The 18,354-nt window shown below is 39.9% G+C and overlaps 1 protein-coding gene across 1 annotated transcript in view; it reads left to right on the forward strand.

Moving 5' to 3' along the window:
- LOC145397273 (putative glutamate receptor) overlaps positions 1-11,663 on the forward strand; it is a 48,103-nt gene extending 36,440 nt beyond the window's left edge. The window contains exons 8-13 of the mRNA XM_080270470.1: positions 415-632; positions 1,626-1,806; positions 5,295-5,394; positions 10,559-10,688; positions 11,076-11,158; positions 11,633-11,663. Coding sequence (XP_080126596.1) covers positions 415-632; positions 1,626-1,806; positions 5,295-5,394; positions 10,559-10,688; positions 11,076-11,158; positions 11,633-11,663 — 743 coding nt within the window. The remainder of the gene's footprint in view (positions 1-414; positions 633-1,625; positions 1,807-5,294; positions 5,395-10,558; positions 10,689-11,075; positions 11,159-11,632) is intronic.
- The last annotated feature ends 6,691 nt before the right edge of the window (positions 11,664-18,354 follow it).

Raw genomic sequence — 18,354 nt, forward strand, 5'->3', positions numbered from 1 at the left:
ACTAGTCTCATATCCTACCCTCACCCGCCTCATCCCTTTCCTCGTAACCTCCATCTGTACTTTTCTTCTACATAATTGTAGGGCGTATGACATATACCAAGGGGAAGAGGCAGGCACATATACAGTGTATTACTGACCCCGTATGTACTTGCTTAAATATTTTACTTAAAGCTGGCACTCGGTACTTAGGAGTCATATTACATATCTACTTTTCAAATACGTTTTCAATTAGGGAAGTTCCCTTTCGCTACTGAGCATTATGGATTACCTAATGCAAAGAAAAATTAGGTTGTGTAATATATGTGCAAATTCTTTGAGGGGATATGTGGTGATAGTTGATAAATAAAGTGGAATGAAATGAAAAATAAGCCTCCCTCACCTGTTACAGTATTAATAAAAATCATTTATCAACAGATGTTCCCCAAAGGACCGTGCATGGCTGGCATCGATTGTTTCTTATTACCTGGATGTTGACGATGTTAGTGCTAACTCGGAGCTACGCCGGAAATTTAATGTCCCTCCTGGCTGTCAGATACATCCCTCAGCCTTACCAGACTCTCAGGGACGTCATCGATGATCCCGAGGTTACTATGATCTGGGAGGCAAATTCAGCCTACGTCCAGTACTACCGTGTAAGTTCTCTGATTCAGTTATAACAACATAAAATCGGTGTGTTATATATTTTTTTAGAACTGCGATACTTTTTGGAATGAGGTCTATAAAAGTCCATGTTGCCGGTAAGAAAAGCGATGATCCTATGTTCGTTTCAATGGTAACGTGCATTCTTATGGAACGCATGAATCAAAGTACGAATCCTGGAAAGCGCAATGATCAATAAGTAAGTTTTGATCTGTCTTCATAATATTTAGCAATGGTGTGGGATGTTAGGCGAGATGTGTTTGGCAATGTGACTCAGATACTGTATATGGTACTTGGTTATGGGGACGTCTTTATCTTTACTACCCCGGGGATGGGCTGCAGATTACGTTGTCCAGCTTCCCAATGGTGGCCTCTCGTGCTTCGCTACTTTGTGTGTGTGTGTGTGTGTTTGTGTGTGTGTGTGTGTGTGTGTGTGTGTGTGTTTGTGTGTGTGTGTGTGTGTGTGTGTGTGTGTGTGTGTGTGTGTGTGTGTGTGTGTGTGTGACCAAGATGATCACTTATGGAAAAAAAAGAGTAGTTTAATTGGGTCTATAAAATCCTAATCCCAGTATGCGAAGTGGGGATTCACTCATTGACTCTAGTACTGCGCACGCACTACCGGCAAGTACACTGATTTATGTAGTAGGATTCGTTCTACGTTTACATTTTTGTGAGTGAACCATTATTATGACGAGACATCTCTGTTAGACTCACGCCTTATTACAGTGGGGGAAGAAGGACGCTGTCAGCAGATGTCTTCAGTATCAGTACCGAGTGGCAATACTAAGTGTACAAATGACCATCTTGTTCACAGAAAGGATGTAGGTTTCTGGAATGATTACCCAAGTCTATGCCCATGGTTAGACGCATACCTTCTCCCACCGCAGAGCATTAGGGAATACCTCATCATCAAAAATAATCAAGTATGCATCTAGCCCTTGCTTGGATAACATTAAAATTTCCTAATACCTGTCCCACTTCTACAGAAAGCGGAATCAGGTATCTATCGCGAGCTGGCCGAGTCTGAGAAAGAGGATCGTATGTTGTATCAGCGCAGCACCCTGTTCCCAGAGAGCGTCGATACCCTGGTTAGAACGGGCAGTCACGTGCTGATTGTGGAGGATCTAACTCATCAGGGATTCATGGCAGCGGACTTCTCGAATACAGGTTATAATTTTAGGAACTGTATTTTATATATTTATATACCAGATGAAAATTAAGTTTTTTATTTAACTGCTAAATTTCAGTATATGAAACACTGCCTATGGCGTCTTTTCTATTATTATTCTTATTAGCTACGATTTTTTAGCTGAATTTGGAAAAGACTTTTCGGATTTGAAGGTGCTGGATGCATGTTTGATAAACTCTTCCCATACAGTTCTTGCTTAGTAATACTATATAGTGATGGGATGCATGATAATTTAAAAAAGGAAGCGGACTAAAAAGGTTAATTCGCTTTGCAATGACTCATGCATCATTCAGCATGCACTACACATTATTCGTGTCATTTCTCACCATCAAACCATCACTCCAAGTCTCTTGTCGCTGGGTACTGTATTTTTCCCTCGGTTTTTACGTCTCCATTACTTGGCATCGATGTATGCCTCCGTTCCGTAACGTAAGCACCACTATGCTTTCCATACTCAAATTTCCCTGAAGATCCATATATATTTTATCCCACACACTCCTCAGTGCTCTAAATACGGTTGCGACTTTTTCCAACTCACAAATTACTTATCTTCCTTGGGTTACACCTGTTGCTATGCCTATCCCCACACACAGTATTTCAAAGATTTCAAATTTTCAGTGTGTTCGTTTATGAACTTTGTTGTAGTGATAGATACGAGAAAAAAAAAAAAAAAACGTGTGAAGTAAGTGGAACACAGATTGGCTCAGGGAAGTACGGTTGCGTTGATAAAGAGTATATATCTTCTTACAGAGGTTTCTAGGAACGCATTAGTACCAACATTAAACTGTGGGGATGGGATTATGCAATGACATTAGTATCAATTTTATGACTGAAAAAGTATCAATACTTAAGACTGAGGGCGAAGAAACGGGTGTTAAATGACAAAAAATAGAGGGAATCGTAACAGATGTGGAGTAAGGTCTGTTAAAAGCAGAGTGTTCTTAGATGGTACAGAGTCGCAAAGAAAATATATGTAAATAGCGTAAAGAATGTACATTCGGTGAGGTTAAGTGAAGGAGGAGCCGTGGGTGGTTAGGAAGAATGTAGATTGAAAATGCACGTGAATGTGTGAATAAGCGAGTTATGGCACCTGAGGAAGCGAAAGAACTGGAAGAAGAGGACAGAGATATGCGAATAAGGCATGTGCAGAGATCTATATGACACTGGTTAGACTTCGTTTTAAACGTGGCAGTCAATTGAACGGCTCTATCCAACAAGCATCTCGAAGCCCAATTTCGTGTGACTTGACCGCTTGTGAAGTGAAGCCCAGCATTTCAAGGTTTGAATGATGCGTGTGTCGACATATGGCTCATTTTGATTGGGCATTGTATCAATAACTGTACCATTCTGGCCCAGGCTCCCTCCTATATTATGTACTGTAAATGAAAAGAAGTGTGAAAGATAATGATTATGTATACTTCGTCTTTATAACCCTGCCATCTTTCTTCATACTGTATTTTTTTTTTTTTTTTCATTCCCACATACATTCCTTTCCTTCTGTCACAGTGTCACCAAAACTCAGAAACCATTTGCCGTAATATTTGTTATTTATTCTCTTTTTGCACCATACCGCACATACTCGATCATATTTTCTGCATATTTCAAAGTCCTACAGTGTACATACTCTCATTCTTGGAACTTTATTTGGATCTGGTATTGCTTCTCTGTTCCTTATCCTTTTTGTTACTCCTAAGATTTCGCTTGTTCTTTTCGTACACTTCATTTCCCTTTAGGCCTTTATTTAAATACAGATAGATAGACAGACAGATAGATAGATGGACAGGCAGACAGACAGATAGAGCGATAGGTAGACATACAGATATAGATAGACTGACAGATAGATAGAGAAACGAATCTTTCATTTGCTCAACATTTTATATCCACTAAATTATCATGTTGATGATTTTAGCCGTTTCTCTGTCTGTCTGTCTGTCTGTCTGTCTCTCATGTACCTAAATCAAACAAATGAACTCGTGAACCCCTGCGAGACTATCATAAAAAAAAAAAAAAAAAAACAGTTGATGCCTGTAGATTTAATACCCTTCAAAATAATTTATCTGTTGTATTCTATAGATAATAAATGTTGGATAGTAGGAAAATAATAAAAGTGGCGAGTTTCATTATTAATCCCAGGCAGGGCGCTCAGGGTAAAACAAACAAGTCCTATATATTTCCCTGCCGTATGGCTCATTGTTGCTCAATATTCCAACTCTTGTAATGGGATTGTGATATGGCAACACTAGATTGGGGGAGGGGCGAACAATAAGGACTCTCCCTCATAGCCCAGCTAACGTTCGTTTTGCATCGAACATGCCTGGGAGTAACGATACATTTTCTTATGACTGTACTGCCTGGGATTAATAATGAAACTCGCCACTTTTATTATTTTCCTACTATCCAACATTTATTATCTATAGAATACAACAGATAAATTATTTTGAAGGGTATTAAATCTATAGGCATCAACTGTTTTTTTTTTTTTTTTTATGATAGTCTAGCAGGGGTTCACGAGTTCATTTGTTTGATTTAGATGGTTAAATGCTTCATATGGAAGCTTCAGAGCTAATATGGATGGCGGATGGGGTGTGTTATATCCATGTTATGCATTATGGAGACGTCACAGAGTGCACGAGGGGCTATAATCGCTCTGCATTTAGTATATGTAAAGAGCAATACATATCATTATTACATTAAAATTTACTAACTTGGTTTGTATCGGCTGAATTACTATCATACGTCTGGTATGGGTGCACATACTCATTGCGCGTCTGCATGTGTGTTGACGACTCTACACCATTCTGTTGTATTTTTATTTAATGTATTCGGTGCTGGATAACAACGTATTGTCTCTATGCACAGTGGCCAAACGATCTAATGAACTCTTATTACCTCTAGCACAAATTCTAATATATGTGTCTCACATAACCGTCATTGACGGGTTTGCGGTACAAACTTTCCTGTCCCATCATTCCACATCACTTCGTCGCTGTGTCATAGTGCATAGCTCTGAAGGGTAACGATAGTTTTTCTTATGACTGTACGTACCTACCTTACTGTGTGTGTGTGTGTGTGTGTGTGTGTGTGTGTGTGTGTGTGTGATTCTTAAATTGGAAAAATATGGTCCTGATAAGAAGCATGAAGCCCATTACCTGCAAGAACACATACTGTTCGTACCGTATATAGAGTAACAGAAACTATTACCTTCTTACACTAAGTCTAAAATTACTATCTCTCCATCTGGAATACAGAGTTGTAACAAGAAATTAACACAGGTATATGATGCTGGTTATGAAGATGTGGTGTGGAAAGGATTTCGAGCCGTTGCGTAGATTTATTCTGCCACTCTGCTACATGATATAAGCTTCAAAAGGACGAAAATCTTGGCCAGGTTAAGGTAAAACGAGTAAAGTCTGACAAGCTTTCGTCCACGACTCCAGCTATTTTCCATGTTATTCTATTTCAACAGGTCGTTGTGACTTCTATACGTCAAGAGAAAGGATTCTGCCTCTAATGTTCGCCATGGTGGGCCGCAAGGGTAGCCCTCTAGTGCCTGCCATCAGTGACAGGTCTGGTAGTTCCATGTCTCTTATAGTGTTTCTCTCTCTCTCTCTCTCTCTCTCTCTCTCTGATGTGTCCGTCTCTGGGCATAGGCTTCACAGCCTGCTCCCAAGGCCCAGTAGTCCTCCTACATACCATACACCTCTGCATGTCATCACTTCGGCTCTAACACCCACAGTCCATACTCAATACATGCTAGGACTGTCTCATACAGGACTGGTGTATTGGTATTAGCGGAAGTATTTTTACATGTCGGCGTGTCTTCTGGTAGATCAGTAAATACTGATTATATGAAAATCAAATCCTTAAACTGTTCCCTGTCCCAACGGGGAATTTTGAACCTGGATCAGGTAGGACTGCAGGCCACCTCTCTACCGGTTGAGCCACGCCTTCCCCATGGGAGGCTTTGTGAAGAGGTTGGAAGTTTTTTTTTTTTTTTATGCGAGGAAGAAGGAACCAAAGGCCATGAGCCCGCAGTAACAGTTCCCTCCAAGAGAAAAATAAAATACAATAGAGAGCCAAATTCAAGATCCGATCATTTTGAGATGCCTGGACACACTGCGTTTGAAAGACTGGACATCATAGGCAGCAGGAAATACAGACAGAGGGAGACAGTTTCAGAGCTGACCTGTTGCATAAATGAAAGACTGGGAGTAACGGTTAACTCTTGCATTAGAGAGTTGGACAGAAAAGGGGTGAGAGTTTGCTGCCAGACGGGTGCTACGCGCTCGTCGTAGAGGTGGAGGAATGCAAGCAGACAGTTCAGAGGAGCAGTGACCATTAAAGTAGCGATAGAAAAGAGATAAAGATGCAACAGTGCAGCGAAGAGACAGAGGTTGAAGGGAGTCAGTAAGAGGAGGAGAGTTAATGAGACGAAAAGCCTTTGACTCCACCCTATTGAGAAGAGCTGTATGTGGGGAGCCTTCCCACACATGAGAGTTGTACTCCACACAGGGGCGGATAAAACCCCTGTATAGAGTCAACAATTGTGCAGGGGTAAAGAAAGAGTGGAGTCGGCTTAGCACACCCAATCTCTTGGAAGCAGATTTTACAAGAGATGTAATATGATCTTTCCAAGATAAGTCCCGAGTAAATGAAACCCCAAGCATGTTCAAGGATGATGCAGGATTAAGCTGAATATTATTAAACATTAGTGGGTATACCTGTGGAAGATTTTGTCGGGTTGATAGGTGTAAGAACTGAGTCTTAGATGCATTAATGACAACCATATTATTTTTACCCCAGTCAGAGATACGGGCCAAGTCAGACATTAGGTGTGCCATAGCCTCATCCCTTGTTTGTTGAAGTAACTGTTGAGATGGGCGCTGCGGGAACCGAATGGAAAGGTGAAGGGTGGAGTCATCAGCGTATGAGTGGATAGGGTTAGATGTACAGCTTAGAAGATCATTGATGAATAAAAGGAAGAGAGTTGGTGATAGGACAGAGCCCTGAGGAACACCACTGTTGATAGATCTAGGAGAAGAACGATGGCCGTCTACAACAGCGGCTATAGAACGACCAGAAATGAAGCTAGCAATGAAGGCACAGATAGAAGGATAGAAACCGTAGGAGGGCAGTTTGGAAATTAAAGATTTATGCCAGACTCTATCGAAAGCCTTTGAGATGTCAAGTACAATGGCAAAGCTTTCGCCAAAGTCCCGAAAGGAGGATGACCAGGAGTCTGAAAGGTAGGTGAGAAGATCGCCAGTGGAGCGTCCCTGACGGAACCCATACTGACGATCGGAAAGAAGGTTGTGATAGGAAAGATGCCTTAAAATTTTTCTATTAAGAATTGACTCGAAAACTTTTGAAATACAGGGCGTTAAAGCAATTGGACGATAGTTGGAGGGTTGGGAGTAGTCACCCTTCTTTGGGACTGGCTGAATGTAATGGCGAAAACATCCAAAACTCCCCTCATGACCCTAAGTGGTAGAGGGTGTAAGACGTGCCGGTAGTTCTTCTCTCAACCACTGACTACCAAGAATTAGAGAAGTTCAAGCAAGTCGTGTCAAGTACGGTAGACACAGAGTCCTAAATAATGATACATTATTTTGCCAAGTGACGAGATAAAATCATTATTAAATGTAAACTAGGACAATAGAAGGGAAGGCATGTGGGAAGGTTAAGTGTGCATAAGGCTTTGTATGGGAAATACCTAATATATTAAACAGTGGATATTACGTCTGAGTAATGGCTTAACCATTTAAGCTAATGAAGATTGCAGATTATTATTTCCCATAATTAAACTGCAAGTTCGGTACAAGGGTGGCTGGAAACCTAATGGACGTGGGTTCGAATCCTGGGTGGGGCAGAGAGCAGTTTAAAGATTTGAATGTTGTTCAGAGTTTACTGACCTACTTGAAAACCCGCCAAGTCGTTATGGCTGCCCCTTTAGTGCCAATACATTGTCTTACATTAGAGAGCTCTAGCATATATACAATATGGACGGTTGGAGTGAGCGCTGAAGTAGTGACACGCTAAGGTGTGCAGAATGAAGGACTGCTGGGCCTCAGACAACGTTCTGTTAAGCCAATTGTTTGTGTCGAACACACACACACACACACACACACACACACACACACACACACACACACACACAAATCATAAATATATAATCACGTCAGTCAAGTTTCCAATCACCTCTCATTTTCATACACAATTAGCCAGAGTCGTAAGTTTGACAACTGAAGAGTTGATGACTATTCATAAGGTTAGGCCATCGATATCTCTGACAACAGGAAGCCAGCCAAGTTTACTGCCTATCCAGGGTGGAAGTCATGTCTTGAGTGAGCTTTTCTAACGTCCACAATTAAAATATATTTGCTTACTACTGAGTGTAAACCGTGATTTTTCACTATGAATACTTAACTAGCTGACAAATAAACATCATTTTTACATCACACGTTAAATAGGATAACCAAAGTGTTACTTGGACACTCATTCATTTCGGTCATACCAAATAAGGGAGAGTGTTGACTATAAAGCGAAGCTTGCCAACAAATACCAAGGAAATGTAGCATGTCACCATAAAGCCACATTACACTGACATCCTTTTGTGCAACTTGCCATGATTAAATGATCATACAAGAACACAGGATCCCAGTATGTGTGTGTGGGGGAGGGGTTCAAACAGTATCTGAGTTGCACGACACATCAATGTCCGTGTATTTTAATCAGATATTTTTATTTCAGCATGCAACAAGACCTAACAAATAGCGTTCTTCTGTGCGACACAACATACATTACCATAATGCAGGTAGTTCTAACAAAAAGTAGAGTATAAGTGATGTTTCATTACACTGCAGGTAGCATAATTTGGATGCTGTTGGTTTAGCCAGACATAAACCAGAACGACTTATATGTTCATTTACATAGTTAGGAGTACTTAGTAAGTACGACAGCAGCTCAGCACACTTCACAGCTGTCCTCTGAAACATACCACAGAGGAAATTACTGTAAACTATAACTGGAGGTTATTATTATTAATATATATATATATATATATATATATATATATATATATATATATATATATATATATATATATATATATATATATATATATATATATATATATATAAACAAGAAAGAAATGATGAAGACGGAAGTGCTTAGAACCGGTGTGTCATTTGTAGAGTCCCGTTAACTGACAATTTTAGATTATGTTTGAAACATTCCCTCTGTTACGAATCAACTCAGGAGTGAGGGTATGCATTCACCTGCTTCGCACTCCATAATTTTGATTCAGAACTGTTTCTGTCCCTCTCTGTGTAACCTTGATATCTTGATGTCGAACTGAAATAGCCAGGCATTGCAATTATGCTTAACTGCATGGCGTTTAGGTTCAACAGGATCGTCATGATAATTTACGATTTCATGAACTTAATCATTTGTCCCCTGCTTACCTCACAGCTTCCCCCCCCCCCCTCTCCGGACCACCATGAACCCCCCACCCACAAATTACAAACTTTTCAGTGAAATTTACTAAAAGAAAATCATGCAAGTTAGCATTCCAAGGATGGACTACATTAATAAAAAATTACGTTTCTAAATAAAGATCAGAGGTTGAAACAAAAATATCTCTGCAGAGTAAATATATTCGTATTCAACCGAGAAAATGCACACAAAATCCCCTCAGTTAGTATGAGAGAAATGATAAGATACGATTGGCAAATGCTTCAGGTATCGAACTTTAAAAATAGCGAAAATTTCCAATACAGAAATAGCTGGAGATAGGACTCTCCGTACACACGTGTTTGCTAGTATAATATCACAAGCATTCCGATTTTTTTCCGTCATGTTATTTTAAAATTTGTCAATAAAATTGTAAAAAAATGAAAGGTTTTACATCCCTGATTGGTTTTGCATGAAGTAATGTCAATGGCTAAACGTCACTCCATAGAGCCCCTCTCTCTCTCTCTCTCTCTCTCTCTCTCTCTCTCTCTTTCTCTCTCTCTCTCTCTCTCTCTCACACACACACACACACACACACACACACACACATACACACACACACACACACACACACACACACACACACACACCTTACCCTTCCTTCGACTCCACCCATCGATGATGAGCGACAATACTATTAACACTGGGCTAATAGTGCTATGCACATTATGTAAATACTGCTTTACCGTCCAGTCACAAAATATGTTAAAGTTATTAAGTACGTTTCGTCTGAAGTTTGTGACGACAGTCGATTGGACTAGTCTGCTTCTTGGTAACAGGGGTAATAACTCTATCTCTCAGCACATCTGACACTCCATAGAGCGGTTTTGCTATTAACACAATTTACGTCGCCTCGTCTCGGCACTGTGCATGACTATATACAGCGAAACAAAATCTGGAGCAAGATGTATTTGTCTAAGTTGGTCATACTACAGAAAAGCTCTGACAGCTGGAAGTAGCCTCTGCATAATATTAAAACATCTGAGTAGTATGAAATGGATTTAAAAGTTACAGAAAAATATCCAGATTTGAAAACTTTGGATAACGCTGCCAGACCATAAACATACAAACCTTGTAGCTTATTTATAGTTACAACTGTTTGCATTAGCGACTAAAAGTTCAAAGCAGCAATAAATTTTAATACAGAACATATACCAGACTAGTTATAGCAAGTATTCAAGGCTGTTGGTCACTGTTTCATGTTTCAATATTTTGTAGGATAGAAAAGCTGACAGAGTCAGGGCTGTACTACTACTGGATGAAGTCCTTTGTGCCAAACTCCACCTCCTGCGTCTTCGCTGCCACCAAGATCACTGTCCAGTCCTCCCTTTCGTTCACTAATGTCTCGGTATGACTCCAACCATATATACCACGATCTTATGAACATGAATGAACATAAATAAATTAATCAAAAGTATTGAAGATGGTTTTCCCCTTTTGTTATTTCCACCACTAACTTTTAAACTTTTAGTTTAGGGAAAATTCTGTCAGTGGATGGGTCGGCCATAGTCATTAATTCATTCACTTAAATAGGACTTTCCTATTTAGAGTACAATATCCAAGAGATACCAGCAATTAAATCTAGACGCCATCACAATGAAATACTTGAAGTTAATATACTGTACAGTATTTTACCAACAATCCCTGCTTTACACAGTTTTTTTTTTTTTTCCACAACAGGCATACTAGCACCTAACTTCTTTGCTTTCTAACTGACGTTTCTCTTTTACTTCAGGGAGCATTTACGTTGCTGGGAGGTGGGCTGCTTCTGTCGTTTCTGGTACTGGTGATGGAATATATATATTGTCTCGCGTCTCCGTTCGTTTTCTTAAGCCAAATAATGTAACTAAAGCATCGTCTAGAAAGATCAGTAGAGCATGTAATCGAATGATTGATTTCAAGTGGAATTTTAATCTACGAAAAAAAGAATAAAGAAGTTGTATGAACCAGTTTTATGTTTATAGCATCAAAGACTTTCTCTATCCTGAATGGTAAATCATATTCATAATGACAAAAAGCAACGACGAAAAGAAAGAGTTTGAAGCATAATCTACCTATTAACTAAAGGGTAATGGTATGTTACCGGATCAATTCCAGAAGCTTTTCGAAACTGAGGTACAAATAAATGAAAAATAATGTTAGTGAAATATGGAGTCTTTCAGATCTGGTTTGCTAATAGTAAACCAGAGTACTGTATGCCAAACTGTGAAGCAGATTCTTTCTTTCTTTCTTTTTTTATTAGATAAAACTAATAGTTAATTAATGTGATTTTCTGTGTACTGTGTTTGTAAGGACGGACACAGAGACAAAATCAACGGTGTAAGGAACATACGGAACGACACCATAGGGGCTTTTACTTACATGTGATCGTTGAGTCTGACTGTGGGCCAGACAGAAGTTAAACAACAATGAAAACTACTGAATAATAGTGTATGCATTTATGTAGAGCATCGGTAAGGAATGAGGGCCCATACCCATCTATCTATTGCCAGACAACAAGATTTTTTTTCCCCAGTCATTGATGAATAAAAGGAAGAGAGTTGGTGATAGGACAGAACCCTGAGGAACGATGGCCGTCTATAACAGCGGCTATAGAACGACCAAAAAGGAAGCTAGAGATGAAGGCACAGATAGAAGGATATAAACCGTAAGAGGGCAGTTTGGAAATCAGAGATTTATGCCAGACTCGATCGAAAGCTTTTGAGATGTCAAGTGCAATGGCAAAGCTTTCACCAAAGTCCCGAAAGGAGGGTGACCAGGAGTCTGAAAGGTGGGTGAGAAGATCGCCAGTGGAGCATCCCTGACGGAACCCATACGGATGATCAGAAAGAAGGTTATGAGAGGAGAGATGCTTTAAAATTTTTCTGTTAAAAACTGACTCGAAAATTTAGAGACACAGGGTGTTAAAGTAACTGGACGATAGTCAGAGGGTTGGGAATGGTCACCCTTCTTTGGAACTCGCTGAATTAGAGCAAACTTCCTGCAAGAAGGAAAGGTACAAGTTGACAGACAAAGGCAAAAGAGTTTACCTAGGCAGGGTGTAAGCACTGAAGCACAGTTCTTGAAGACAACAGGAGGGACTCCATCAGGCCCATATGCCTTGTTAGTATTCAGACCAGCGACGGCAGAAAATACATCAGCTGAAAAAATTTTAATGCCAGTCATGAGGAAGTCTGAAGGGGGGAAGTGATGGAGGAACAGAACTGGAATTATCTAAGGTGGAATTGGAGGATCAAGTCTGAGTAAAGAGATCTGCTTTATCAGTAGAAGAAATAGCTACAGAGCTATCAGAGCCATCAGAACAGAAAAGAGGAGGGAAGGATGATGAGGTAAAGTTGTTAGAAAGGTTTTGGTAAGGTGCCAGAAGGAGCAGGAAGAATTCAAGTTGGAGAGTTGAGAGCATTTAGTACAGATGAAATTATTTTTAGCAGAGCGAAGAACAGACTTAGCACGATTCCGGGCAGAAACATAAACAAGATGTGATTCAGGGATGGGTTGGCTCTGGTACTTTTTATAGGCCCTCTCCTTGTTGCAGACAGCATTAAAACAAGCTTGATTAAACCAAGGCTTTCATGCATTAGTCAAAGGATATGAGAAGGGAATGTATACATCCATGCCCGAGAGAATAACCTCTGTAATGCGTAAGGCACACTCAGATGGCTCCCGGCCATGTAAGCAGTACTCATTCCATGGAAAATCAAAGAAGTATTGCCTAAAGGCCTCCCAATATGCAGCTCGAAAGTGCCACAGACAGCGTTTCTTTGGAGGGTCCACAGGCTGTACCAGAGCGATAGGACACTTTAAGGCAATAAGGTTGTGATCAGAGGAGCCCAACGGAGAGGAAAGATTAACAGTGTAAGTAGGAGGACTAGTTGTAAGGAAGAGGTCAAGTATGTTGGAGCTCTCTCCAAGGCGGTCAGGGATACGGGCAGGGTGTTGTACAAGCTGTTTTAGGTCATTAAGGATAGAAAAGATATAGGCTTCTTCAGCAGGTGGATCAGTGAAAGGAAAGGAGAGCCAAAGGTGATGGTGAACATTGAAATCTCCTAGAATGGAAATTTCAGAGAAAGAAGAAATAGATAGTATGTGTTACATCATAGAAGTAAGATAGTTGAAGAATTTTTGATAGTCAGTAGAATTAGGAGATAAGTAAACAGCGTAGATATAGGTAGTCAGAGACTGAAAAGAAAGCCGAAGCCAGAGAGTAGAGAATTCAGAAGAATCAAGCTAAGGAACACGAGAGCATCGTTGCGTACATATACACAATAGCCACCTTTGGCTTTGAAATGAGTACAGAGAAAGTAGGAGGAAACAGAAAAGGGTTTGCTGTCAGTTGCCTCAGACAGCTGAATCTCTGTCAAGAGGAGAAGGTGAGGTTTAGAGGAGACGAGTTGGTGTTGCACAGAGAGAAAGTTAGAGGAAAGGCCGCGTTGACATAGGTCTGTGGTAAACAAGAGCGTTTACATAGGAACGTGGTCGACATGCGCGTTTACATAGGTATTTGGTCGTCAAGCACAGTTCCTTATGATATTCTTGCACTTATCACAATAATCTTTTCTCTCTCAAATTTTAGGGTTAAAAAAAAGACCCCAGCAATTTCTATACAGAGACGATGTCTATACTGTCAGTCAACAGTCAGATGATTATATATGACACTATACAGCCCCACTTTACTAAACTGACTTGAAAGATACCGTTATTATTTTTACCGTGCTACCACCAGACGATATGATTCAGTATATATAGTGCTTGAACTGATTAACCTAAGGAACTTTATGACTTTATACCGTTACTGACTGCACGCTGTAATGTGGGGTACAGACTGATCAAATCCAATAACCACAGACGTTTCATAAATATTTGTCGAAAATTAGAGACTTACCTCCCCCTTGGCGATTTCAGTGCTAAATACATTCATTCTGATGATTAATTTTATTTTATTCTTTGTCCTGTCAAAAGAATAAGAGTACTTGAAAAATTTTAACTTTTTGTCTAGTTTCGAAATTATTAATGGGCGATTTGGGGTATAGTGACGGTGCTGATTACGAATATATTTTTACATTATCACGCTCAGATATCTGAAATTTGGCCTTGAAATTTTTCTTCCTATAGTCAGAAATCAGTATACTCCTATCGTCTGATGATGCCGGGATTATTATTTTTTTTTTTATCGAAATATATTAAGTGGAATGTAAAAGTAATAAGCAGAAAGAAAGTCAAGTGTATTATTCCACCCCGTATGTAAATTTCACTGTGGATACAGTACTTATAGTACGGTTTTTGATGATTTTTTTTGTACTCTCCAATTGTTTCCCGTGTTAGCATCCAACAATGGTCCGCCATCATTCCAGCGCCAATTCTACCTTGGTATCTGTTCCATTACCACAATATCCTGGTGAAAACGTTCACCTGGTTCGTCATTAACATCGACCAAGTTTGCTGAAAAGAAAAAGAAAGAAAAGAAACGAGATATGAGTGAAGAAAATTGATTATAAGGGACATGCAGCATCCAAGTTCGTGGTAGGCAACCAGAAGCTCTTCAACAACTTCCACGTAATCTTCACTGTGATGGCTGCCCAGAAAACCAGCACAAATGTCTTAAGAGACCTACAAGCCCTAAGTTCGTCTGCCTCGAGGGTTGCATCAAACTGAATGTCTTTCATTAGGCTACGAATCTGTGGGCCAACGAAGATGCCTTTCTTCAGTTTGGCGTTGCTAATCTTAGGGAAGCCTCATCAGGTGTGCAAAGCCTTCATCTGTCCTATCCATGGCTTTGACGAAGTTTTTCATCAAGTCTAACTTAATGTGAAGAAGTAGAAGCATGATACCTTCCCCTTGGACGAGTGGTTCGTTCCGTACATGGTGTACACCGACTTCGCAAGAACTTCGGGAAGGCTACTCACGCTGGATGTAGGGCTGGTGCACGTCACGGCTGTCCCATTAACACAGGAAGAACCATTATTTCGTGAAACCTCATAGTAGTCCAAACAGCATGATTACCACTTTCAAATCGCTGTTTTTTCATCGAAATTTGTCATTTTCAGTCAAAATGAGGAGTTTTTGCATCGACTCGTACGTTTTATTCATTTCAGGAGCTAAAACAAGTGGTATACTGGGTATCATATCTCCAATGAGGATGAGAACAGCTTTCATACCCGATTTGCTGGAGTCAATAAAATGTTGCCATTCGCCAGGATGATGATTCCTTCCCGAGATTTCGAACAGGCCTGTGATATTGCTACAGTAGCATACTCCTCCGTCTGACTTGAAAATAACGTTCCAAATTTTGTTGCCGCCTCCTGAAACTCGTCACCTTTGTGTCTGGAGGCAGCAAGTTCCATTCTTGCAATCTCGAAGCGAGTAGTTCTGACTTTTTTAAATAACAAATTAAGGCCACGTGCAAGATCGTTAAGGTTGCCTTGTGTGACTTGCTGGTGTACTTTGCCAGATGGCTGACATTCGAATACAGAATCAAGGGCAGCGGCCCCAGATGCCTCTCCATCTTCATCCTCATCTGATGTCTGAAATACACATTTATTTGTTGTTGGCCTTGGAATGGGAAAGTCCTCCGTGTGTTCATATTGCCAATGGTAAATTTGGATAAAAAATGCTATTTTTGTGTTTTCAAGAAAATCCCACAACTATTGTCATGCTGAAGTAGCATGCTGTTGTGTGAACACTAGGTTCTCTCCACAACATGGGAATTGCGAAAGGCATCCCTGTTTTTCTTCCTGCTAGACATTCACGAAGAGAGTTAGAACAAGTCATACAACAGATATGGGGCTCCCATCTTTTGTCTTTGTCACCAGTCTTAATGCCAAAATAATGTAGGTAAGCTGTCTTTACAATGGATGTGACCTTCCGTTTCTGTTTCTTTGGAGTGAAACTTCCACATATATAACAGACAGCATTAGGATCAGTTACATATCCACGAGCCATCGTCAACTCATATATCTGAAATAAGAGTTTTATTGAGCATAATGATTTTACGAAGACATACTTTAAATAGAGGATGTAGACAACTGTCAGTGTATATGTTGGATATTATACACTGCATATATATAAAGACGTATAAAGAACACGAATAAACCTACGAAAAGAAGGACCAACGTACTATAGGGATGCGTGTGAGGGTAGTGTGTTCAGAAACAAAAAATTATTCGTGCTAGGGCAAAATGAACATCATATATGAAATCAGCGCCACGTTATTGCCTTGGGAGACCCATTTTTATTTCTGAACTGAAATTTTTGGCGAGAAGTGTAATTAGTGTAAGAGGGACTTCTCGAACTAATGGGTTGGATACAACACTCAGTAATTCTAACACCAGAGCATATTTTAGATTAGATATATAAGAATATATAATATTTGCGATAATATGCCAAATCAATAGGGCAAGGAACTGAAAAAATTATCATACATCCGGAAAACGAATGTATTTGCCACAAAGTACCTCTGAGAGAGAGAGAGAGAGAGAGAGAGAGAGAGAGAGAGAGAGAGAGAGAGATCTTAAACCTTGCTATTATTCTTCAGGAACACTGTGATTGGAGCAGAAAACCTGGGGAAGCAATCAGTAAAATGCCTGATGACCACATATTCTGTTACAGAAGCAATAATGATCACAAGAAAAAGAAATTGACAGAAGAACTAACCAAAGCTCTGCACACTTAATTAGGCCACATTTTTATTCATTCACCATTAAAGCCCATCGATCCCTAACCACCACACATGCATTAACATTCCCACTTATGCCTTTCACATTACTTGCCAGCAAGTGTTAATAAAACAACAGTCACTGCACTGGAAAGAAAGGGGTGCCATGTTCTTTTTACGCATTCCATCGTATAAAATTCTTCCACCTAGCTTGATCCACTGTCAGTTCCCTAGACTCATCAGTCTTCATTCCTTGACAAAAGGACTAAATAAAACAGTTTATAGACAGCAAGAATAATAAAAAAGATACTCAGGCCGCTAGAAGTAAGGATATCTTATTTTGAATAAAAAGAAAAAACGATCAACTTTAACTTTATTATATTTTCATATTACAGGGAATGTTCGTCATCGAGGGCTGTGGACTTCAGCTGTCTCGTCTTCAGCATAGTAAAATCTTATTAGGATGGGACACAATTGTAAGTCTGTCTAAACGATTTTTTGACATGATATCGACATCAAACTAATGGAGCATAATTATAACGCTTCGAACCCACAAGAATATTACTGAATGGTATAACAAGATCTCAGTAGCATGTGACACAGTTTCGAGGCAAATTAAAGACCTATCGATTGCCACTGCACAATCACCTCTAGCCACTGAAGAGAAATCAGGTTGTGATGTGGTTTTTGTACTCCCTTTCAAAACCCGACACTACAGATGATTTCTCCAAAGATAACCAAATCGTCTGTATGTGTCATGAATAAATTGGAAACCTAAGCTATTGTATTCAAGAGGGATACGACAAAAGATGTTGTCTTACTTGTAACTTTTAATCTACGTTCTTTACAGTTTACTTATTCCTGCATACCATATCTCCTCTGCTAATAAATGAATTAAACTTAATATATGATATTGTTTTTCATATACTGACGAAAACATATAACGTTTCATTATCGTTATCATTAGTCTATACATTTTATGTACACACTCGTATATATATTTTGCATTTTATCTCTGGAGTTATACGTTATTGTTTGGATTAACCATGAACATCTTTGTACCTAATGGGTGTGTCGGGATCATTGATTTTGGCAGGGGTTGTCTGTGTTGCAGGGATGGTCTGTGCTGCAGGTGTGGTTGGGCTGTAGGACTTGATTGGTTTAGCTGTTGGTTAATGGTGGGATGGGTTGGGATACAGTGTTGGGATGGGACAGGGGCATGTTAGAATCAGGAGGTAAGATGGTGTGAGAGAGACGGTTGAAATGCATGGTTGGGTTTGGACAGGGGTAGGTTGGGCTACAGGGGCGATTTGGGATGTAGGGTTTTTTCAGATATGGTTGGGTTCGAGCAAGGGAGAGCTTG

This window comes from Coenobita brevimanus, chromosome 40 (assembly GCF_032717465.1).
Source record: "Coenobita brevimanus isolate Jiangsu-jjx chromosome 40, ASM3271746v2, whole genome shotgun sequence".
In the NCBI taxonomy this organism is placed as follows: domain Eukaryota; kingdom Metazoa; phylum Arthropoda; class Malacostraca; order Decapoda; family Coenobitidae; genus Coenobita; species Coenobita brevimanus.